Source organism: Plecotus auritus (assembly GCF_963455305.1).
Source record: "Plecotus auritus genome assembly, chromosome: 12".
Lineage (NCBI taxonomy): Eukaryota > Metazoa > Chordata > Mammalia > Chiroptera > Vespertilionidae > Plecotus > Plecotus auritus.
Window position 1 is genome coordinate 787,087 of NC_137778.1, and position 23,938 is coordinate 811,024.

Sequence of the window (23,938 nt, forward strand, 5' to 3'; positions counted from 1 at the left end):
TTTTCTCTCCACCAGGTCAGACCGTGGTGCTGTCTCAGCCTGCCCTGGTACAGCTGCAGGCGCCCGGGGTCCTGCCCTCTCCCCAGCCCGTCCTGGCGGTCAGCGGGGGAGCTGCACCGCTCCCTAATCACGTGGTCAGTGTGGTACCGGCCCCTGTGGCCAGTAGCCCAGTAAATGGAAAACTTTCTGTGGCTAAACCTGCCCTGCAGAGTACTGTGAGAAGTGTGGGTTCAGATGTAAGTTTTGACACTTAGCGCTTTTCTAATGCCTGATTTAAAAACAAGGACAAAACACATTTTTGTTTTTGTTTTTTAAAGTTTGTTTTGGTGTGTCAGTGTGCTGAAATTGCACATCCAATCTTTAGTGGAAAGTTAGGGCGGGGTTTGTGGTGTGAGAATCTGCAGGAAGTTTAATCAAGTCTGCAGGGTCTGCCTCCTGAGCCCTCTGGTATTGACACAGTCTCTCATAGTTCCTGATAGAAGTGCTTTTGGCAATTCAGAATCTAGTCTGTAGACTACTTCTCAGTTGGTATATTTAGCATTGCTCTTGACTTATGGAAGGGTTTTCAGCTCTGCATATAATTGGCTTGCTACTCTGGGGATTAATGCTGGGGGTCTTAATCCAGTATCTAGAAGGGTTCAGGAATCTGGAGAAGGCACTGTGTATAAATTAACCAAGAGTCCAGAGACGAAACATAATTTTGGAAGGCATTTGGGGGGCCAGAGAAGCTTAGCTAAAGGAACTAAGTTCTCTCTTGTCTCAGGATCCCTTGCTTTTTATTAACACAAATTGTCCTAAGGCAAAGTAGATACACATCAAAGGCCAGGGTTTAGTATACAGAATCCATTGTCAGATTGGAAGAATTGCCTACGGCTGTTCAGGTGTTTGGCCAGTAGGAGGCAGTAACATGTAGATTAAGATGCCCTCAGCTGTCTGGCAGCAAGCAATCAATTTATGCATCCTTTTCAGGTTTGGGGAAATGCCCTCAGCCATTTCCAGATGATTCAGCCCTGCTGACATGCTGGAATTGGCTTCCGGCAGGAGATTCTGTCTCCTAATGATTACTTGATAGTTTCCCATCTTTACAAACCTTCAAATTTCCTAGCATGGTTGTAGAAATTTTTTATACTTTATAAATCACAGAAAGTGTCCTAAAATCTGCCACTCTCTAAAACCAGTTATAGCACTTACTGGCTAATTTTTGCTTTCTTTAAAAGTGAATAAAATACCTCATGTCATGTACTAAACGGTAGTTGAACATCATGGCCAAAGTTTAATGAAAGTTAAAGTCAAATGATCAGTCTAACAGTAGAGTCTCTAAAATTGTTATTGGGAAAGGAAATCCCATATGTTTTCTCTAAAATAAAAGTGGGTATTGCCCTGGCAGGTGTGGCTCAGTTGGTTGAGCTTCATCTTGTGCCCCCAAAGGTTGCCAGTTTGATTCCCGGTCAGGGCACATGTCCAGGTTGCAGAATTGATTCCCTGTAGGGGGTGTGCAGGAGGCAGTCGATCGATGTTTTGCTCTCACATTGATGTTTCTCTCTCCCTCTCCCTTCCTCTCTCTAAAACTCAATAAACTTTTTAAAAAAAGTTTGGTATCAATGGTTGTTAATATTGCTACTTCACCTTTCTTAGGTGCTGCAAAGGTATTTAAAATCCTGTGAGTTTTGTAAGGTTGTTTATCAGACTGCAGGTACTCTGTCTACCAGAATTTAACAAGCATGTCAGTAGCCTATGTAGGTGTGAAATTGCTCCACTATTGCATGAACACCAGCAGTAACCTCAGTCAGAGTGTAGTGGAGACCCACCGAAAGGACGGGCGGTGGGGCGTGGAAGCCCCTCAGCAGTTGCCACCCGTTGTCGGGCACTGTGGCGAGCGGGCCAAGGCACAGGGAGGAGGAGCGTGAGTCTCTGGAGCAGGTGTGGGTGGGACGAACTGGATGTGACTGTGAGCTTATGTTGGGGACTGGGAGAGCGAGGGCACGGTGCGGTGGCACAGCAGGCAGCAGCACTAGTGTGCGCTTCAGGGGGACATGGAAGGGTTAGGTGCTGGGATTTGCTTTAAAACCTCTGTGGGAGGAGCACAGGCAGGAGGAGAGAAGACGGGCAAGTGCTGATGATCAGTGATGTTGGGTGCAGAGTGTTTGGGAAAATTTCCATAGTAAGTAAATAAACATTAACAAAAATCTAAAAATATTTCATGCATACATATGTATATGCATGTATATAAATATATATCTATGTGTATATACATTTATATGTATTTTTGTTAATACCTGAGGATATTTTTTCTATTGTTTTTTCAGAGAGAGTTGAAGTGAGGGAGGGTGCGGGGGAGAGAGAGAGAAAAAAATATTGATGTGAGAGAGACACATCGACTGATTGCCTTCCACATGCACCCCAATCAGGGGCTGGAAGCTAACCCATAACTTATGTATGTGCCCTTAAGTGGGAATCGAACCCAAGACCCTTTGGTGTGTGGGCCGATGCTCTAATCATTGAGCCACCGGCCAGGGCTATTCATTGTTATTTTAATTAAAAACTTGTACAACCAATGAAAAAAAAGAATATTCTTTTCATAAGAGACTGAGGAGGGTAAGAATGATGAAAGAAGATTTTAGAAAAAATGATCCCTTCAAATTTTCTTTCATTTATGAGTTTGAATGTTTCCCCTGTAATACTTCCAAATAGAACCAGCAACAGAAAATGGGCACAATTGTTTTTCTATAATGTTAGGACTTTTAAAATATTTGTCATGAAACATTTAAGACATGAAAAAGGTAATGACTATTAGAACTTTAACAACCATAGATCAGCAATATATCACAGTGGTTAGACACATTGGTGTGACCTTAGTGTGCTTCACAGAATTGTAGCCAGGTAGACAGGAGTCTAGAAACGCTTCCCAGGAAGAGAGTGGTTAGGGTGGGCGTGACTCAGCAAACTGAGGGAGAGGCTGGGATTGTCCTGTGCCAAGTGGGCTCATGGTTCACAGGGACTCCTGCGGACTTCCTAGCACAGGTGCAGGAGGTGCAAGGAAGGTTCCCTCTAGCCCTCAGAGGCTTTGATCCAGTCCTTGTACTTACTGTCTGAACCATGAGCATCGCAGTGTGCTGCTGGCCCCTTGGTAGTTTCTCAGCATTCCTGTGAATTGTTTGTTGGTCTGTTAGCCCGACATCCTTTACTAGTATAGGTTCTTGGTATGAAAGACGCGTTTCCCCGCTTCTGTGCTGCGAGAGCGCTGTGAGCATGCGCATAGTGCACGAGGTGTTGGGGACGTGGCAGGTGAGAAAGTGCAGAACCAACAAGGACTGTCTTTTTAGCAATATTTATTGGCTAGCATTCTTACTGCTTTTCAAAATTTACAGTTGACAATATTATAAGGAAAGCTTCAAGTACTGTGTCCAATGCAATAGGCACAGACGATTAGAATGAATTTCCTAGTCAACCCGCATTGAGGATTTTGTGCTTATTTTTCCCTGGCCAGCACATCAGGGAGTGAGCCGAGCCTCTGCAGGGTGAGTGCTGGTAAAGGTTTTGACTTACTGTTTATTTCAAGTAAAGAAACATCAGTCTGGCCCATCAGCCGCCAAGCCACTCAGGAACCCAGAGTGAGCCCTGCCCTGGGCCACCTCGCCACTGCCATGTCTGCTGATGGAGTCCTGCTCGGTCAGGACCACTTGGGTCAGTGTAAGTTCCTGGTTTAAAAACGGCCCAAAAGAAAAATTTTCATTATGTGCTTCTTGTGCTTTTAAACAATAAAGGTAGTGAAAAAAGGAAAGAGAAAGAAAGAAAGAAAGAAAGAAAGAAAAGAAAAAAAAAAAAGAAAGAGTATCAGTCTTTTGTGACTTTGTAATGCTGACACGGCCCTTTTTTCCTGCCTCTGATGTTCTCTTGTTGGCCGGCCTTGTGCTGGGCCGCTGCTGCCTGGGTGCGTGCCTGGCGCTCCATGCTCTGCAGGCTGCGCCAACTGCCGCATTGTCTTTGTGACCGCTGCCTGGTTCAAATTATCTCTCTCTCTCCTTGCCTTTTGCTGGTAAATGTGTTCTGTTTAAGTCTGGAAACCTCACCTAAGTTTTCAAGGAATATGGTTTGTCTTTGGCTCTGAACCTGATGGAAAAGTGAACACGTCCTTGTCTGGGAGTGGAAGCTCTCACGCATGCTCCGAGTCAGTGGCGGAGGCGCCTTCCCAGGAGAGCTTGATCCTCTGCTTCAAAGGGCTGCTGACTGTTGCCAGACCCTGACCAAGGCTTGCAAACCAGCATCTGCTCCACCTGCAGGGCACCTTGCACTCCTCCACTGCCCACCACCCCTTCTCTCAGAGACTGCGGCCTTGGCTTATTAGCACACTAGAGGCCCGGTGCATGAAAATTCACGTACTGGAGGGGGGTCCCTCAGCCAGGCCTGCCCCCTCTCACAGTCCGGGAGCCCTCAGGGGCGGGAGGCGACCCGGCTCAGGGGAAGGCAATGCCCCCATCACACCTCTGCTGCTGCCACTGCCGGCAGCGCAAGGCTTGGTCGGCCCTGGTTACCTGAGCCTCGGGCGGCCGTGGGCGGCTGGGCAGCCAACATCTGAGGCTTGCCTGCGGCTTGGGCCATCCCTGGGCAGCTGGGGGGTTGAGGGGACTGGGGGACTCCGGAGGCTGTGTGCCTGCTGCCCCGGCGGGGCCGAGGGGACTGGGCACCGCCATCTTGTGGCTATGGGCGCCGCCACATTTGAGGGTGTGGCAGTCAATTAGCATATTCCCTCCTTATTGTCTATGGGCGCCATCTTTGCGACAGTGTGAGGGTCAATTAGCATATTCCCTCTTTATTAGCTAGGATTCTTTTGGTTATTGGGGCTAAAGGCCAGGAAAAAAGTGGTGAGATTATGTTGTACATCTTCCATGGTGGGCCAGGGGGAGCAAGGCCCTTCCTGGGAATCAGGAGGTGGGGACAGTGGGAAGAAGGACCCAGTAGCCTCAGAGGGCCATGGATTAAGGGAACAGCCGCACCAATGGGGCCCAGGTCTTCCTCTCCGCCCATCTTCCAGACCTGCCTTGCTTTGCGCCTCTTTCTAATTCGTTACTCAGTGACCTGGACCCTTCCCATCCCAGTCCCCACCCTTGGGAGCCCCTGTGCTGGGTCACCAGGTCATCACAGGGGTGACATACCCGCCGGTGTTGGACGTGGTGTGGAGGGGATGCCCCTGGCAGACCAGACCGGAGCTTATATTTTTTTCCTGGAGCCAGTGTTGTACAGTGAAGTTCAAGATTTCAGGTGCCTCAGGGCTTGAGTGTGGAGGGGCCGATGCAGCTCAGCTGGGTGTGTGCCACCGTTCCTTTATAGCGGGAGGGTGCTGAGCTTGGGGAACCTGCTGCTCTTACAGGAAGCCAGAAGCAAGCCTCCTCATGTCCAGAGGGAGACGTTACCTCATCTCTCAGCGTTTCTTGGTGGAAACTTGACCCTGAGAGATAGCCTGGGTAGAGGCCCAGGCCTGTGCTGGGGACCCACAGGAGTGTCTTTCAAGAAAAATATGAGCCCTGGCCGGTTTGGCTCAGTGGGTAGAGCGTCAGCCTGTGGACCAAAGGGTCCCAGGTTCGATTCCAGTCAAGGGCACATTGCAGGCTCCTTCCTGGCCCGGGCCCTGGCTGGGGCACGTGCAGGAGGCAACCAATCAATGTGTTTCTCTCACACCGATGTTTGTCTCTGTCTTTCCCTCTCTGTTACACTCTCTCTAAAAATCAATGGGAAAATGTCCTTGGATGAGGATTAAAAAAAAAAGAAAAAGAAAAAAGAAAAATGTGAGTGTAAAATAACCTGTTTACAACGCAGAGCAATGCCAAAAAGCTCCTAGAAGAATGGAGAGGGCCCGTGTTCTGTTTTACAAAGAAAGCATCACCTGCCGACCCTCCAGCTGGAAGACCCGGAATAGGTCCCCTGTTAGGTCCAGGTGTGGGCCAGCTTAGAGCTAAGGGGATAAACATGAATACTACTTTTTAGTAAGTGAAATTTTTAACAAAAAGCATTGAAATCATGATATTTTTTAAGGCTGCGAAGTAGAGGAACCCATTAGAACAAATGCAACAGGAAGGATCTGGAGATCTGAAAAGCCACCAGAACTTAGTAAAAAAGTCTTTCTGAGCTGACTATTTTTGGCTTCCCTGCTATCAGGGACTCTTTGCAAATAAAAGAAAAACATGCTTTATTAAATATTTGCAGTTTCACTTTAGGTGGAGGTTTGGGGCTTCTCAAAATTTATCTTGAACAAGAATTTTGGCAAGCAGGTTACAGTAGCTTTGAAGAGGGAAGTGGGTAGGTGTTTTTCTCTGACGTATTGCTTTAGGATAGGTTTATGTTGTGGCCACTTTATTCTGTGTTTTTCAGTTTGGCATCCTGATAAGATTAAAAAATAACTGTGTTTTAAAGACATGCTGATTTATAGCTTAATGAATAAATATGTTCTCTGGTCTCTGATTTCTCTTCTGCAACCAGCACCTGCAGACGCACCTCGGGAGAGTGAGTGCTTTCTGGCCGCGCTCCCTCCCGGGGCAGCCACGGCGCCGGTTTTCTGTGTGCCCTCCCAGCAGGTCTCTGTGCAGAGCACTGTCTCACCTGTGGCACAGAAATGGCACCTGCTGCGCCTCGGTCCTGCGCGCCTTCCTTGGCGTGGCCCTTACAGAGTTGCTGCATCAGTTCGTACAGGGTGGCCCATCCCTTTGATTGCTGGGGGTTGTCTAGCGTAGAGGTTGCCACAATTATTTAAGAGTGTTGCAGTCTTTCTTTATAAACATTCCTCCACTGAGTAACTGGCTGCACGGATACATTGTAGGTAGGAGGCGCCTGGAGTCGGAGCTGTAGTTCTTCGCGTTGCTGGGTGTTATCGTGACCTTCTCCCGGGTCTTCCTCTTTGTGTGGAGCGCCAGCCCCTGGGCTGCTGGATGGGGCCCTCGTGGGCCTCAGTGTTTCCCCGCGCCATGTGCCTTCCTCTCGTGACTGGCTGTCCCGCTCTGTGTCTGAGGAGAGTCCATGGCTTCCCGGGTAGTCGTTTCTGTTCTTTCAATAGCATCACTGGAATGAAATTCAGTGCCACAGAGTTCACCTTCCCAGCTGTACAGTTGAGAGGTTTTTGGTACGTGTAGAGTTGTGCTACCTCGCATCACTGCTATCTATTCCAGCATGTTTTCATTACCCTAAAAAGAAACGCCGCACCCATTGGCAGTCACTCCTCACCCTTCTCCAGCCCCTCAATGACTGGTCTGCTTTCTGTCTGTATGGATTTGCCTCTTCTGGACATTTATGTCAGTGGAATTACACATGATGTGGCCTATTGTGTATGACTTCTGTCACGCACCATAATATTTTCAAGGTCTATTCATATTGTAACATGTATCGGTACTTAATCCTTTTTTATGGCCAGATAGTATTCCATTGTTTGGCTGCACCACATTTTGGATTATCCATTCACCAGTTATTGGACATTTGGGTATTTTCACTTTTTGATTATTGTGAATAATGTTGCTTTGAACTTTCATGTATAAGTTTTGATAGTTTTTAAAATCATTTTTAATATAGAAAGAGTATTTACACGTCATTCAGAAAAATGCGAGTTAACCCAACAACCAGATGGACAAAACGCTGTGCGCAAAAAGGCAATGGCAGTTTTCTCAACGAAAGGATCAGTGCTGCGTATTCTTCAAGGGCGTGCCCTCCAAAAGTGACTGTTTTACAAAAATGTGGAAGAATATTAATTGTTAACAAAAGAGAACTTTGGGTTGGTTAAAGCTGGTTAAAGAGTGATATGCAGCCGAAACCGGTTTGGCTCAGTGGATAGAGCGTCGGCCTGCGGACTGAAGGGTCCCGGGTTCGATTCCGGTCAAGGGCATGTACCCTGGTTGCGGGCACATCCCCAGTGGGAGATGTGCAGGAGGCAGCTGGTCGATGTTTCTCTCTCATCGATGTTTCTAAGCTCTCTATCCCTCTCCCTTCCTCTCTGTAAAAATATCAATAAAATATATTAAAAAAAAAAAAAGAGTGATATGCAAGGATTAGCAGTGTGAGGCGAGTTTTCTGTGGCTCTCACCAGGACTGTGCGTTCTGGAGGAAAGTGTCTGTATTCTTCATGCCTTTTTAACGCTCCCAAGTGTTGTGCATGCTGCAGCCTCCCACACATGTGTTTAGTCTGAACATCGTGATTTTTTGCCGAGGAGATACAGAATACTTAACCATAGCACACTCAGACAGCTCGCTGGGAGTACAGTTGGGACTCTGTGTTTGGGACTCCTCTGGGTTTCATTCGTTTTCACCCTCTCCATCTTTTTGGTACTCATCGATAGTTTTGCATATTTACTCTAAGATATTCAGCACTGTTGTATCTTCCCACGGGGAGAAGTGAATGCTTGGCCACAGGCGGTTTTCCTTGTGTAGTCTGAGGCCTGTGCTTTGACAGCCTGTGAGACTTCAATGCTGTATATAACATGCAGGTGCTTTCATGTCATTGTTTGTAGAAACCCCCCATCCTTGTTTGAAGTTCATTAAGTGGTGTGCTATCTGTGAGCCTTCCAAATTCCATAGATAATTAGCCGTTGAAGTAGGCTCCTGTTGTCTAGCTTATACCTAAACTCTTCCTTCTGGGCACCTGCTCCTGTGTGTCCCGTCCAGGCGCTGTGCCGAGAGGGTGCTGGGAAGAGGCTAGTTGTGGGTGCGCTGACCCAGAACGTCAGGAAGAGGAGCAGTGATGGAGCAAAGTGGCTCTGTCCAGAGAGGAGCTGGACGTCGGGGAGCAGCCCCCATCCTGGCTGTGCCTGCTGCACGTGCGTGCGCGTTCCTGAAGGAGGGGTAGTTACTTCACAGGGAAATGGCATAGGTGATGGTTATGGAAGTCAGCATTCTTGTAACATTTTGTAAGAAAGGATAAAAATGGGAAAAACCCCCTTTTCTGACCCCTCATGCGGTGTTTCTTCCCTCTGGGCTCTGATGGGAGGCTGTTGACTGTGTGGTGCCAGGACCACTTGGCTGGCTTGGTACAGCAGTGGGGTGGGAATTGGGTTGTTATTTAGAAATCCGTATGAAATTGTTCAACTTTATTGACTGTCCCATTAAGAGTTATTGAACACCCCACCATAGAAGGTTTGTTTTTAAGGTCATTACATGTAGAAGTCAGTGGGTTAGTACTTACAGTCATCAACCTGCTATTTGGTTCTTTTTATGTACTTAATTTTGTTACCTCACCCTCTCCCCCAAATAAATTACACTAATGCTGTAGCAAACAGGGTTTAGTTTATAACGTAGTTTACAAGATAAAACGAATTTTGCTCAGTAAGTTTCACTATGGTAGACATTATGGGTAGTAAAGGAAAAGTAGTATTATATGGTTTTGGTACGAAATCTAGGTGGAGAGAGAGTTCACATTCAAGAAACAGTGGAGACCTTTAGAGTGTTGAGGCGTGTCTTCCAGATGATAAGGACGTAAGAAATTCAGAGAAAATGAAAATACCCATTGGTTGAGCAGGATTGGAGTTGCAGGGTCCTTACAATTAGGCGAGTGGTGGGGACAGCATCAACGTTGGAGTGAATGGTATGAATGACGGAATGAGTTGGGTGTGTGGAGCACCTGGGGTAGCCTTTTAAAAGGTGAGGGGTTGGGTTAGGGCAGAAGGTTTGGGTCAGTGGGGTGGTCATGGTCTGGAGAGCTGAGGTAGTAGCTGAGATGCATGATTATCTTTTTATTTTCAATACAGTAGCAACATGGGCATGATTTTTCGGGGGGAAGTGTTCTTAGCCATGGTAGACAGGAGGAGATCCCTGTGATGGATGGTCAGGAGGCGGCTGCAGAAGCTCAGGGGTGGACTCTGAGCCCTTGTGGGAGGGAGAGCAGCAGTGGGTGGGGAGGACCGCAGCCCAGTGCCTGCTGAGCGGGGAAGGAGAGGGCAGAGGGCGCCAGTACAGAGTGGCAGGAAAGTGAGTTAATGCTTGTGTCTCCCTTTATACCTGTGCGGTTCGTGTCCCCATAGAAGATGGAGACAGAAAATCCCAGGGAGAGGGATGTGCGTGTGCACACAGGAACCGGAAGCGGTGGTGGCTCCACCGTTGAGTGGCCTTATGAGCGGCTGATACGTGGTTCTGGAAAATAGCCAGTGACTTGGGTCCTGGGGGCAGCCTGATGGTGTGCGGTGGCCGGGACCGGCAGGTGCTCTTGGCGAGTCTCCAGGGGGGAGCTGGAAGGGCGGTGAAGGAGCCCAGAAAACAGGAGAGGAAGTTACATAACATTTAGGTTTGAGGAGCCTTGCTGAATCATTGGGCCTCAATTTGAGTAATATTTTTAAAAACCTATTTGAAACAACCAGTAACATATGTTTTGAACAATTGTTTAAAATTAATTATGAAAATCTGATCTGATTGGGTTCTGGACTCAAGGTGTTCGATTCATCTTCACTCTTGCTAGATGGCTGTGCTGAGGAGACAGCAGCGGATGATAAAGAACCGGGAGTCGGCCTGCCAGTCCCGCAAGAAGAAGAAGGAGTACATGCTGGGGCTGGAGGCGCGGCTGAAGGCGGCCCTGTCCGAGAATGAGAAGCTGAGGAAGGAGAACGGCTCGCTGAAGCGGCAGCTGGACCAAGTGGTGTCAGAGGTGAGGGCTGGCGGGGAGCCGGGCTCGGGGTCAGTGCACATTCTTCCTGAAAGGTCAGTAGGGAATGTTACGTTTCAGATTAAGTTGTAAACTAACAGTGTTAGGAAAGGGGGCACGGCGAGCCCTGACACGTCTGCTGGAGGGCTTCTGAGTGTCCCCACCCTGCAGCCCGGGGGTCACCTTCCCCGCTTCCTGAGGCTTCTTTCCTCGTGGCACCTGACCATGCACCGCGCTGGGCCAGGCAGGCAGATCTCAGGTCTGTCCTGAGGCCTGGTGCTCCAGGGCCCCGCAGGGCTGTCCCCAACCACACGCACCTCTGCCTCCGCCGGGCTTCTCTCCTGCCCGTCTGCCCGCTGCCTGGGAACAGCCCATTGCATGACTGAAACGGTGCTGGGGGGACAGGGACAGGCGGCAGGAGCCTCTCAGGAGGATGCAGACTGGCTGACTCCCCATGGGAGGGGCGAGGAGGGCTCTGCTCTTGTCTGAAAAGTTTGCTCCCCTTTGAGTTTTGTTTTATTGTGTGTTTTTTTTAAGTTTTTTAAAAATTTTATTTTATTGTTTAAAGCATTACAAATAGTAGTACATATGTCTTCTTTTTTTCCCCATTGACCTTCCCCTGGCCTCCTCTACCCCCCCCCCCCCGGCACATGCCCTCAACCCCCCCTCCCAACCCCCCAGTGTCTTGCGTCCATTGGTTGTGCTTATATGCATGCATATAAGTCCTTCGGTTGATCTCTTACCTCCCCCCTCTAACCCTCCCCAGCTTACCCGCTGTAATTTGACAGTCTGTTCGATGCTTCTCTGCCTCTGTATCTTTTTGTTCATCAAGTTATAATGTTCTTTATTATCCATAAATGAGTGAGATCATGTGGTATTTTTCTTTCACTGATTGGCTTATTTCACTTAGCGTAATGCTCTCCAGTTCCATCCATGCTGCTGCAAATGGTAAGAATTCCTTCTTTTTGTAGCAGCGTAGTATTCCATTGTGTAGATGTACCATAGTTTTCTAATCCACTCATCTGCTGATGGGCATTTAGGCTGTTTCCAAATCTTAGCTATTGTAAATTGTGCTGCTATGAACATAGGGGTGCATATATCCTTTCTGATTGGTGTTTCTGTTTTCTTGGGATATATTTCTAGAAGTGGTGTCACTGGGTCAAATGGGAGATCCATTTTTAAATTTTTGAGGTAACGCCATACTGTTCTCCACAGTGGCTGCACCAGTGTGTATTCTCACCAGCAGTGCAGGAGGATTCCCTATTCTCCGCATCCTCGCCAGCACCTGTTGTTTGTTGATTTGTTGATGATAATAGCCATTCTGACAGGTGTGAGGTGGTACCTCAGTGTTGTTTTGATTTGCATCTCTTGGATGATTAGTGACTTTGAGCATGTTTTCATGTCTCTTGGCTTTCTGAATGTCTTCTTTCGAAAAGTGTCTATTTAGGTCCTTTGCCCATTTTTTGATTGGATAGTTTATCTTCCTTTTGTTAAGTTGTATGAATTCCCTGTAAATGTTGGAGATTAAACTCTTATTGGAGATAACATTGGCAAATATGTTCTCCCATGCAGTGGGCTTTCTTGTTTTGTTGATGGTTTCTTTTGCTGTGCAGAAGCTTCTTATTTTGATGTAGTCCCATTTGCTTATTTTCTCCTTAGTCTCTCTTCCCCTAGGATCTGTGTCTGTAAAGATATTGCTATGATATATGTCTGCAATTTTGCTGCCTATGGAGTCTTGTAGGATTTTTATGGTTTCCTGTCTTACATTCAAGTCCTTTAGCCATTTTGAGTTTGTTTTTGTGTGTGGTGTAAGTTGGTGATATAGTTTCATCTTTTTGCATGTATCTGACCAAATTTCCCAGCACCATTTAATAAAGAGGCTGTTTTGACTCCATTGTATGCTCTTGCCTCCTTTGTCAAATATTAATTGAGCATAATGGCTTGGGTCCATTTCTGGGTCCTCTGTTCTGTTGTATTGGTCTATGTGTCTGTTCTTGTGCCAGTACCAGGCAATTTTGAAAACCGTGGCTTGGTAATATAGCTTGATATTTGGTATTGCAATCCCTCCAACTTTGTTCTTCTTTCTCAGAATTGCTGTGGCTATTCGGGGTCTTTTTTTTATTCCAGATGAATTTTTGGAGAGTTTGTTCTAGGTCTTTGAAATATGCCATTGGTATTGCATTGAATCTATATATTGCTTTAGGTAGTATGGACATTTTAATGATGTTGATTCTACCAATCCATGAAGATGGTATGTTATTACATTTGTTTATGTCTTCCTCTATCTCTTTTTTCAATGTCCTGTAGTTTTCCGAGTACAGGTCTTTTACGTCCTTAGTTAAGTTTATTCCTAGGTATCTTAATGTTTTTTGGTGCAATGGTAAATGGGATTTTTTTTTTTCATTTCTTTTTCTGTGAGTTCATTATTGGCATATAAAAAGGCCATAGATTTCTGGGTGTTAATTTTGTATCCTGCTCATTGCCAAATTCATTTATTAGGTCTACTGGTTTTTTGATGGAGTCTTTGGCGTTTTCTATGTATAGTATCATGTCATCTGCAAATAAGGACAGTTTTATTTCTTCTTTTCCAATTTGGATGCCTTTTATTTCTTCTTCTTGTCTGATCGCTATGGCTAGTACTTCCAGTACTATGTCGAAAAGGAGTGGTGACAGTGGGCATCTTTGTCTTGTTCCTGTTCTTAGGGGAAATGAGTTTAGTTTTTGCCCATTGAGTGTGATGTTGGCTGTAGGTTTGTCATATAGGGCTTTTATTATGTTGAGGTATGATCCCTCTATTCCCACTTTGCTGAGAGTTTTTATCAAGAAAGGGTGTTGGATTTTGTCAAATGCTTTTTTTGCATCAATTGATATGATCATGTGATTTTTGTCTCTCATTTTGTTTATGTGATGTATCACATTTATTGATTTGCGGATATTGTACTATCCTTGCATTACTAGAATAAATCCCACTTGGTCATGGTGTATGGTCTTTCTAATGTATTGCTGAATCTAATTTGCTAGAATTTTGTTGAGGATTTTGGCATCGATGTTTATCGAGGATATTGGCCTGTAGTTCTTTTTTTTTTTTTGTGGTGTCTTTATCTGGTTTTGGGATTAGAATAATGCTGGCTTCATAGAAAGAGGTTGGAAGTGTGCCTTCCTCTTGAATTTTTTGTAATAGTCTGAGGAGGATAGGTTTTAGTTCTTCTTTGAATGCTTGATATAACTCCCCTGTAAAGCCATCCAGACCAGGGCTTTTGTTTGTTGGAAGATTTCAAAAAAAAATATATTTCTTTATTGACTTCAGAGAGGAAGGGAAGAGAGAGAGATAGAAACAGCAATGATGAGAGAATCATTGATCAGCTGCCTCCTGCACGCCCCCTACTGGGGACCGAGTCCACAACCCAGGCATGTGCCCTTGGCCGGAATCAAACCCGGGACCCTTCGATCCGCAGGCTGACACTCTATCCACTGAGCCAAGCTGGCTAAGGCTGTTGGAAGATTTTTTTATTGCTGTTTCAATTTCTTTGGTAGTTATCAGCCTATTCAGGTTTTTTGATTCTTCTTGGTTGAGTTTTGGGAGCTTGTATTTTTCTAAGAATATGTCCATTTCATCTAGGTTGTCCATTTTGTTGGAATAGAGTTGTTCATAGTATTTTTTCATAATCGTTTGTGTTTCTGTGGGATCGGTTGTTACTTCACCTCTTTCATTTCTGATTTTGTTTATTTGGGTCCTCTCTCTTTGCTTCTTGGTGAGCCTGGCTAGAGGTTCATCAATCTTGTTTATCCTTTCAAAGAACCAGCTCTTCGTTTTGTTGATCATTTGTATTGTTTTTTTTTTTTTTGGTCTCTAGGTTGTTTATCTCCGCTCTGATCTTTATTATTTCCTTCCTTTTGCTTACACTGGGCTTTTCTTGTTGCTCTCTTTCTAACTCTTTCAGTTGTAGGGTTAGATAATTTATTACCATTGTTTCTTGTTTTTTGAGGTAGGCCTGTAGAGCTATGAACTTTCCTCTCAAGACTGCTTTCACTGTGTCCCATAGATTTTGGATTGTTGTGTTTTCATTGTCGTTTGTTGCCATGATGCTTTTTATTTCTTCTTTGATCTCTCTGGTAACCCAGTCATTGTTAAATAGCATGCTATTTAGCCTCCAGGTGTTTGATTTTTTTGATTGTTTTTGTTGTAGTTGATTTCTAGTTTTATGCCATTGTGATCTGAGAAGATGCTTGATATGATTTCTATCTTCTTGAATTTGAAGAGACTTTGCCTGTGTCCCAATATATGGTCTATCTTTGAAAATGTCTCGTGTGCACTTGAGAAGAATGTATATTCTGTGCCTTTGGGGTGAAATGTTCTGAAGATGTCAATTTCATCTGATCTAGTGAGTCATTTAGGATTGATGTTTCTTTGCTAATTTTTTGTTTAGAGGATTTTTCCAGTGGTGTTAGTGGGGTATTAAAGTCCCCTACTATGAATGTATTGCTGTCAATCTCTCCCTTGATATCCTCCAAAAGTTTTTTTATGTATTTGGGTGCTCCTGTATTGGGTGCATATATGTTTACCAGAGTTATATCTTGTTGAATTGCTCCCTTTAGTATTATGAAGTGGCCTTCCTTATCTCTTGTTATGACTTTCACTTTGAGGTTTAATTTGTCAGATATAAGTATTGCTAACCCAGCTTTTTTTTTAAATTTCCATTCGCCTGAAAAACCTTTTTCCATCCCTTCACCCTCAGTCTGTATGAGTCCTTTGTTCTGAGGTGGGTTTCCTGTAAACAGGTTCATGTTTTCTTATCCACTCAGCTACCCTATGTCTTTTGATTGGGGCATTTAATCCATTTACATTTAAAGTTATTATTGATAGATACTTGTTTGTCACCATTTTTATTCTTTCTGCCTGTGTTTCTTCTTTGCTACCTATTTCTTCTTTTTACAGCAGACCCTCTAGCGTTTCTTGCATTGCTGATTTGGTGGTAATAAACTCCCTTAGTCCTTTTTTGTCTGTGAAGCTCCTGATTTCACCTCAATTTTGATTGATAGCCTTGCTAGGTACAGTATTCTTGGATTCAGACCCTTCCTTTGCATGACTTTGTATATTTAATTCCATTCCCTTCTGGCCTGATGAGTTTCTGTTGAGAAATCAGTCACTAGTCTGAGGGGGGATCCTTTGTAGGTAACTTTCTGTCTCTCTCTGGCCATATTTAAGATTCTTACTTTGTCGTTGGCGTTTGCCAATTTAATTATAACGTGCCTTGGCGTCGGTCTTTTGGGATTCATTTTGCTTGGGACTCTGTGAGCTTCTTGGACTTGTGTGGGTTTTTTCTTCCCTATATCAGGGAAGTTTTCTGTCATTATTTCTTCAAACAGGTTTTCTATTCCTTGCTCAGTTTCCTTTCCTTCTGGAATGCCTATTATGCGGATGTTGTTTTGTGTTGTCCCAACGTTCCCTTTGGCTCTCCTGCTTTTTAATTTTTTTTTCTAGAAGTTGATCTACTTGGGTATTTTTTTCCTACCTTGTCTTCTAGCTCACTGATGCAGTCCTCTGCTTCTTCTAGTCTACTCTTGATGCTTTCTATTGAGTTCTTTACAGCAGCGTTGTCATTTTTCATTTTCTTCGTTCTTTTTCATTTCCTCTTGGTTCTTACACATATTGTTGAATTTGTCTTCCATTCTTTTCAGCCACCTTATGACCATTTCTCTGAATTCTTTCTCTGAGAGGTTGCTTGCCTCCATTTCGTTTACTTCCTTTTCTGGTGATGCCTCCTTTTCTTTCGTAGGCAGGCTGTTTCTTTGTCTCCCCATGGTGTCTTCTCTGGGTGTCTGTTTATGTAGCTCTCTCTCTCCTGCGTTGACTTAAAGGCACAAAATACAACACAAGAAGACACAATGCACAAGGCACCGAACACATATGTATTCACGATACTAATAACCCCAAATAAAGGTGACCGCCAGAGAAAAGAGAATTAGGGGATAAAAAAGAAAAAGAGTGCAAAAAATGAAGGAAAAAAAGTAAGAGAGAAAAGAAAGAGAACAAAAAAAAAAAAAAAAGAAGGGGGGGGAACCATTAATATGGGGAGAAAACTCCAATAGAACAACTAATCCAAAAAAATGCAATCAACAAACACCCAGAGATGAATGCAAACTACAAACAATAACTAATAACAAGTGAGGAGAGAAAAAACAGAAGCAAAAAAAAGAGAAACAAACAAACAAAAAACTAATCAACAGTCAAACAACAAAAACAATAGGACAGAGAGAAAGAAGGGCAAAACAAAATAAAACAAAAAACCTAAAACAAACAAAAAAAAGGATAAAGTAAAAAGGGGAAGAGAGAAAAAAATTGGATAGTGAAGAAAGAGAAGAGAGAAGTGTGTATGGACTTGGAGCAGGGGAGCGGAAATTAGATATATAAGTAGGGTGAAATTTTAATGGGGTAAAAAGAAACTATAGGGAAAATCTAGAGCAGGAAAAGGGTAAGAGAAACAGGACAACAAAAGGGGAAAAGTGAGGAAGAAAGTGTTGGCATAAAGGTAAAGTTGAGATAGAGTAAAATGATGCTAAAGGAAGAATGAAAATAGAATGTAGGACACTAATTATAAAATAAAATAAAGAGAAAATAAAATGGAACTTTAAAAAAAGGTAAAATAATAGTAGTAATAATACTAATTAAAATATGATAATTAAAAAATAAAATCAAGTGAGAAAAAAAATTTAGTTTCTTAAGTAAAAGGTAAAAAATAAAAATGTGAGGTAGGGAATGTCATTCACTTCCTCTACTGTTCTGTTTGGCACGCCTGTTTTCTGTCAGGTAGTCAGGACAGTATTGAAGTTCCCTGCGTTCCACTGCTCCTCTGTGTTGTAAGCCACAATCCTGTTTTCAAGCAGGCGGTATTTCTTTGTTTCTCATCCTGCCTTTATTTGTCTTTACACAAGAGTCAATTTGTGATTCATCCCCAGATGGCAGTGTTTCTGGATTGACCTCCGGGGCTATAAGTCCTCTCTAGCCAGTGTTTAGTTTTTGTTTTCCCTGCTGCACTTAATACTGGTTTGGGGGAATGGACTGCCCCAGAGCTGGTTTCTGATTGTTTCTCCCTGCTCTGATCCCCAGTTCCACAAAAACAACTTTCCCCTGAGTCTCTGAGAGTGTTTTTATTTTTTTTAATTTTTATTTTTTTAAATATATTTTATTGATTTTTTACAGAGAGGAAGGGAGAGGGATAGAGAGTTAGAAACATCGATGAGAGAGAAACATCGATCAGCTGCCTCCTGCACACTCCCTACTGGGGATGTGCTCACAACCAAGGTACATGCCCTTGACCGGAATCGAACCTGGGACCCTTGAGTCCGCAGGCCGACACTCTATTCACTGAGCCAAACCGGTCAGGGCTCTGAGAGTGTTCTTAATTGGGAGATCCTATGTATTGGACTTAGTAATCAAAAGCAAGGATTTAAGGAGGAAAAAAAAAAAGCCAGAGTAAGCGTGGGACTCTCGACTTTTCCCCCCAGCACTGCACGCGTTTCTGTGCATGTCTCTGTGCACGTCTTTTTCCCTTGGCACTGCGACCTGGTATACTGGTAGAACTTCAGGCTGCCTTTCTGTGCTCAGCCCAGCTGTGGGTTGATTTCTAGAGTTCCCATCTGCCAGCAGCCCTGTGGACCCCCATCCACATTTGCAGGCTACGCTGACTCCAACGGCCACGGATTTTGTGGGGCGTTGACTTCCTTTGAAACTCTAGATCCTGCTGCGTGCGTTTCTCCCTTCAGCCTGGATCGAAGACCTCACCTTTCTCTGAGCGATATTTGACCTTTCCGTGAGAAGGTGCAGAGCTTGTCTGAGACTGCGTATTCGTGCTGCTTGAGATCCGGTGTTTGTGGGTTTGCAGCTGGTCCCTGGGTGTTGTGGTTGTAGGGTCCTGGCAGGTATCCGAGTTCTTCCCAGTTGAAGGTGAGGCTAGGCTTCCCATCACAGCCACTCTCCCCTTCAAGATGGCATGGTCTCTGCGGCAGAGCCGGCCGCTCCAGGAGAGATTTCAGTAGTAGTAGGGGCTGCCTGGTCAGGGGAGCCCGGTCTGGCAGTCCCCAACAGTCCCTCATTCACAAATAGACACCCCCCGCACGTCCACGCACTTCCTTTCATTCTCTCACTCACACACAATCTTGCAGCCTGCCTTCCCGTCGGCAGCAAGTTTTGTTTTATTGTTGAAGCGTTCCTATAATGTGAGGAAGAGCGTTCTTCTCTTAGATATTGTTCTTTGTGAGGCTGAGTTGTAGTCTAATTGTACTTCATATGGTCATTTCCCTAGAACCAAAGGCTTAAAGTCCCTAGTCCGAAGCGAAGAGCCATCTGTGTGCTGGTGCTGTTGGCGTTTGTCTTCCTGAACTACGGACCCATCAGGTGAGTGTGTAGATGTGTGTTTTGATATCAACACTAAACATTTAAATTCTTGTTTACTATTTTAGCCCCAGTCATAAGCTAGAGAAAGATGGATTTGTTTTATTCTCAGAGACGAGGGAGAGGAAAGGTTGGTTCCTCCTCCTTTTCTTTGCCAAGGTCTGGATAGAGTTCATGGTTTCTAATGAAGGAAGCATAAGTTACCAAACAGATTGCTGGGGAAGCAGAAAAATGAAATCAGGCTGCCTAGTTGACCCGTGACTTTGTTGTCTTAGGCCAGTGGTCAGCAAACTCATTAGTCAACAGAGCCAAATATCAACAGTACAACGATTGAAATTTCTTTTGAGAGCCGAAAACTTCTGCGCATGGGCCACGAAGTTTCAATCGCCCTGTACGTGCACGCCCACACATGGTATTTTGTGGAAGAGCCACACTCAAGGGGCCAAAGAGCCGCATGTGGCTCGCGAGCCGCAGTTTGCCGACCACTGTCTTAGGCAAGCAGCTGAATGTCTCCCAGCCTCAGTTCCCTACCCTCAGATGGGATAATAATAATGATCTCACCTGCCTCCGTGCTTGGGGCTCGGGCATCAGTGCTGACAAGGCACTAGGCTGGCCCACTGCCTAGCGAGAAAATCATCAGTGAGACCGGTGGTTCCGTTTCCAGTTTTGCAGGCTTGGAACGGTGCTCGAGAATCTGAGCATTTGTGAGCATCCCAGCTAATGGTATGGAATTTCAGCTCAGCACATGTGAGAAGCACTGCTTTTAGGTTGGAGTCAGAAGACTGGAGGTCAGAGCGATCCCAGAGGTCAGCTTCTCAGATTCCCACCTGCTGTGGCACATTCGACCCACACCGTCAACACCCTGAACGTAGGGGTCAAGGAGAAGTCAGGCAAGGCCAAGGCTTCCGAGGCCCATGACGCCCTAGGAGGAGAGACGTGCAGGGTGTGTGCAGGCTGGTGTGATGACTAGGTGCCTGGACTCTCTGGTTGAATGGCAGTGACAAGGGAAACCCCACAGAGGAAGCTGAGTCTTGAGGCATGGCAGCAGTTTGCCAGGTGCCACGCGTGGGAAAGGCACACCAAGCATGTTAAAGGCACAGTGACGAAGTGGTCTTACACTTTCAGAAACAGTGACCAATTCACTGTCTCGTGCACATGGGAGCATGCAGGAGGGAAATCCGGCTGGAGGTGCAGGTGGGTCCTGGTAATGGGCCTCAGACGCTCTGTGTACAGGAGAGGCTCACACAGTCAGCATGTGTGCTGGGAGGAGCTCTTGGGTGGCATCTGGAAAGGACTGGACTGAGCAGAGAGCACGTTTCTGTCCCCACTGCCCGAGTGCTCACCCCTGAGGCTCTCTGCGCCGTGTCCTGGGCCTCCTCCGATGCCACCTGCCCTGCCTTTCTCTCCTCCACAGCCCCACTCGCCTTCTCACCTTGGCTACATGGGTGCTCACTCCTTCATGGATTCAGACACACAGCAGGTCCTTCGGGAGTGTCACTGTCTGCCAGGTCCTGAGCAGGGAGCCAGGGGTGCAGGTGCGCAGGAACAGCTGGAGTATGAGGAGGAACTAGTAGATGTCACGGGAGATATGGGCGTACTTGTGAAGGAGCCCAGGAGAAACAGTGACTCTGACAGTGGCCTCACAGAGACTCCATCAGCAGCCTCCAATGAGCCAGTAGACCATGGTTTGCTGCAGGGGGAGGGGTGTTGGGAGCCCTCGTGAGTCGATAGAGATTTGAAAGAAAAGGCAGGAACCATGATCATTGAGTGAAGTGATGACCCCCGGCTGCAGAGGTGTGGAGTGGAGGAGGGCTGTGTCTCCTTGCCACAAGCACGTAGCCTGGTCCCTTATGGAAGGAGGAGAAGCTGGCTGCACTCTCAGTGAGGTTTGGGTAGGAAACTGTAGGGAACCTCTTTCACATCCCGCGTGGTTCAGGGTTCAGGTTCAGGGTTCGGGCTCTGGAGGAGGCCGCACGCAAATGAAAGAGACTAGAAAATATTAATTTGGAAATATTGGGGGCCAGGTGGGAGCCCAACTCAAGGGGAAGGACTCCACCCTGCTCTGGCCCTGCTATCCCTTTTATTAAGACTATGGGATACACCCATAGCCTTTAGGCAGGCAATTCCAGTAATAGCCAATCAGCAAGGATTTACATAAAACTAGAAGGTGGAAGTTGCTTTAGCTACCATTGTCTCAACTAAACAGTGGGTGGTTGGCTCTGACCTTTCAGAGCTTCAAGGTTGACCAGCCTTCCGGGTTCCTTGTCCACACCTCTCTGCTGGGCAGTGGGCGGCTTCCGACAGGAAACTTAGAGGGATAGCGCAGAAGGGAGGTAAGAGTGGGACCAGCGTAGTGTGGTGAAGGCCGGGTATGGGGTGGAGGAGATCAATTGGGAAAGAAACAAAGGGGATATCTGTAAGACTTTGAGCAATAAAGGTAAATTTAAAAGAAAAGAAGAGTGGGGTGAGTTTAAACACTTGACTCCTGAGGCAGTGGTCGTGTGGAGATAAAAGGAAACGTTCAGATCTAAGAGTGTGTTAAAGGCTTAGATCAAAGAAAAGAAACCATGAGAAGACCTGGAAGGAATGAAGAAATATCAGAGCACTAACAGGCTGGAGCACCTCCAGTCCCAAGAAGGAAACAGGCAGGAACTGGCCCTGAACTCTCACGGCCAGGGCCTGCTCCTTCCCGAGAAAAGTCACATCAACAGTGCGGTATGGAAGCCCCCAGAGCAACAGCAACGACTCTAACACGGAAACGCGCCCCTGAACCTAATGTTGGGATGGCCATGCTCACGTGTCTCCTACTCAGCAGTGGACCACACTGGCGGCCTCTTCACTGAGGCTCCTCTGGGCGGGGGTCGGCCAGGGGGGCAGGAACCCCAGTGGAACCCAGCTTGTGCCACTTGGAAGATATTGACTGAACACCTCCCACATCTGTGGCCTTTGTAGGCAAGTGTTCTTATGTTTAATTGGCGCAGAAACTGGAGGCCTTTAAAAACCAGGTTGTGCGTTCTCACTGAACTTTCCTCAGGTACCACAACTAAGTCTGGTCAGACAAAGAGAATTTAATCAGAGATTTCCAAAGCATTTGACATGCAGGAACCTGAACTCTCAATAGATCACATCACCATGTAAAGTTCATGTTTCAGATGCTCAGTGCAGAATTGAACTTGTGTGCTTTATTGGTGTGGGTCCAAGTGAGAAAATCTATAACCCCAAGTTTGGCAAATATGGGTGTGCCGTAGGCAACATTTCCTGAGGCATTTGGTGATGAGATGTACATACATCTTACATCGGGAGGTCATGCGCAGCAACATTGACCAGCTGAAGAGTTTGGGGTGTGAGTAGTCATGCAGAGGAAGGAGAGGAGTCGCCAGGCTCCAGGGTAATGCTTTCTGGCTTATTGCTGTGTGGGTGGTGAACAGGGCATCGAGCTGGGTTTGGCACAGGGTTCCAGGATTGGGCACTCCAGGTGGCCTGAGAAATAGTGACTCTCAAATTCGCACAACCCTCTTCTCGTGTGGAACTCATTTGGGTGGATTCTGTGAGTATTGATCCTATTTTATCCTTAAAGGAACTGAAATGTAATCCAGGTCTCCCTTAAAAACTAACCTGAAAAACCGCCTTCTCTGGAAACCAGGAAGTGTTTTCCTTCTCCCTCTCTGCAAGAAGCCCCGAGGACTCTGTTTTTGGGAACATGGCGGCTCGAGCTGCAGAGCAGCCTGCAGTGCAGCCCCCCAGGAGGCCCGGGCAGGGGCAGGTCAGAGCTTGCAGTGCCTGCGCGGGAGACGGGGAAGGGCTGCTTGGAGGCCAGAGCAGGAAGGTCACGTGAGCCCGCCGGTGAGCTTGCACTGCAGGCGGTGCTCATCTTTCAGGGGTTTCCTGACCCTTTGGCCCGGAGTCCGGTGACAGGAAGGAAAGCTCTGGAACTGACGAGGTAGGAAGTCACAGCTGGGCCTTTCCCCTCCCTCCCCATTAGAGCTGGAGCGCCCAACAAGGTGGAGAGCCCTCAGAACCCATCTGGGAGTTGCTTTGAGTAGGGTGGAATAAAGCAAGTCTCCCTCAGGGATTCGTTACCAGAAGCCTAACTTGAGCAGGTGTGGGCCTGAGTTTACACTACTGGTGTGACCCCCCAAAACAAACCAAACATGTCGTGTGGCTGGCCCTGCCTCCTTAGGGCCGTGTTCAAAGAATTGCTGACGTCTTTGTTTGATTTGTAAGCTCTGTGGTGGTTTAAGTTTGTCTTCATGACCATTTTGGCGTTAGGCAAGTTTAACTCATGCCTCAGACCCCGAGGACTAATGTCAATGTCAGATTTGCTGAGATGTCCAGGAGGTGGGCTGGCGGGGGAAGGAGCAGCATTCATTTGAGATGCTTGTAAACTGTTTCTTTGTGGAAGGAAGTTGAATTAATTTAAGCAAAGAGGGGGACGTAAGGGAAGAGGAAGGGAAAATAGATTAATGTTGATGGAAAACAGAACTTCCAAAAGGCTCTGTTGGCAACATACAGTTTGACCAAGAACAAGTTGTGCTGGAAGTACTTCCTCTCTATGAAACGGGATGAGGGAGAGCTGGCTGGAGGCACAGGTCTGTACACACCGGTGATTGGTTGCTTATTGTCAGCTTGTGTGCTGAGCTGTGTTAACGGTGGAGTAATGGTAGGGGCTACAGCTTTTATCACAAAAGTTGGATGTTTTATTTTCCTTGCCTCCCCAACAGTTGGGGTGGCGTTTTTGGTTTCCATCCGTGGCTGTACGTTATCATCACCACGGACCCTGACAGTCGCTCTCTGAGCCCCCCAACCTGTGGGATCTGGTGGCGTGGGCCCAGTCCCTCGTTTGGAAGGCGCTGTTTTCCTCAGGAGGCCCTGCAGTGTGTCCAGCTCTAAACCGCTGCGGAGGCTGGGCTTTCCTTCGTTCTGTACATTGGCCCCTCGGG

At 46.2% G+C, this 23,938-nt stretch overlaps 1 protein-coding gene across 11 annotated transcripts in view; it reads left to right on the forward strand.

Moving 5' to 3' along the window:
• ATF6 (activating transcription factor 6) overlaps positions 1–23,938 on the forward strand; it is a 170,411-nt gene that overhangs the window by 28,148 nt on the left and 118,325 nt on the right. For 8 of the 11 annotated variants that reach the window (XM_080647276.1, XM_080647281.1, XM_080647278.1 and 5 more), the window contains 3 exons: positions 16–236; positions 10,424–10,609; positions 18,910–19,001. In XM_080647276.1, the coding sequence (XP_080503402.1) occupies positions 16–236; positions 10,424–10,609; positions 18,910–19,001 (499 nt within the window). The remainder of the gene's footprint in view (positions 1–15; positions 237–10,423; positions 10,610–18,909; positions 19,002–23,938) is intronic. The other 3 variants (XM_080647282.1, XM_080647283.1, XM_080647277.1) reach the window with 1 other exon arrangement.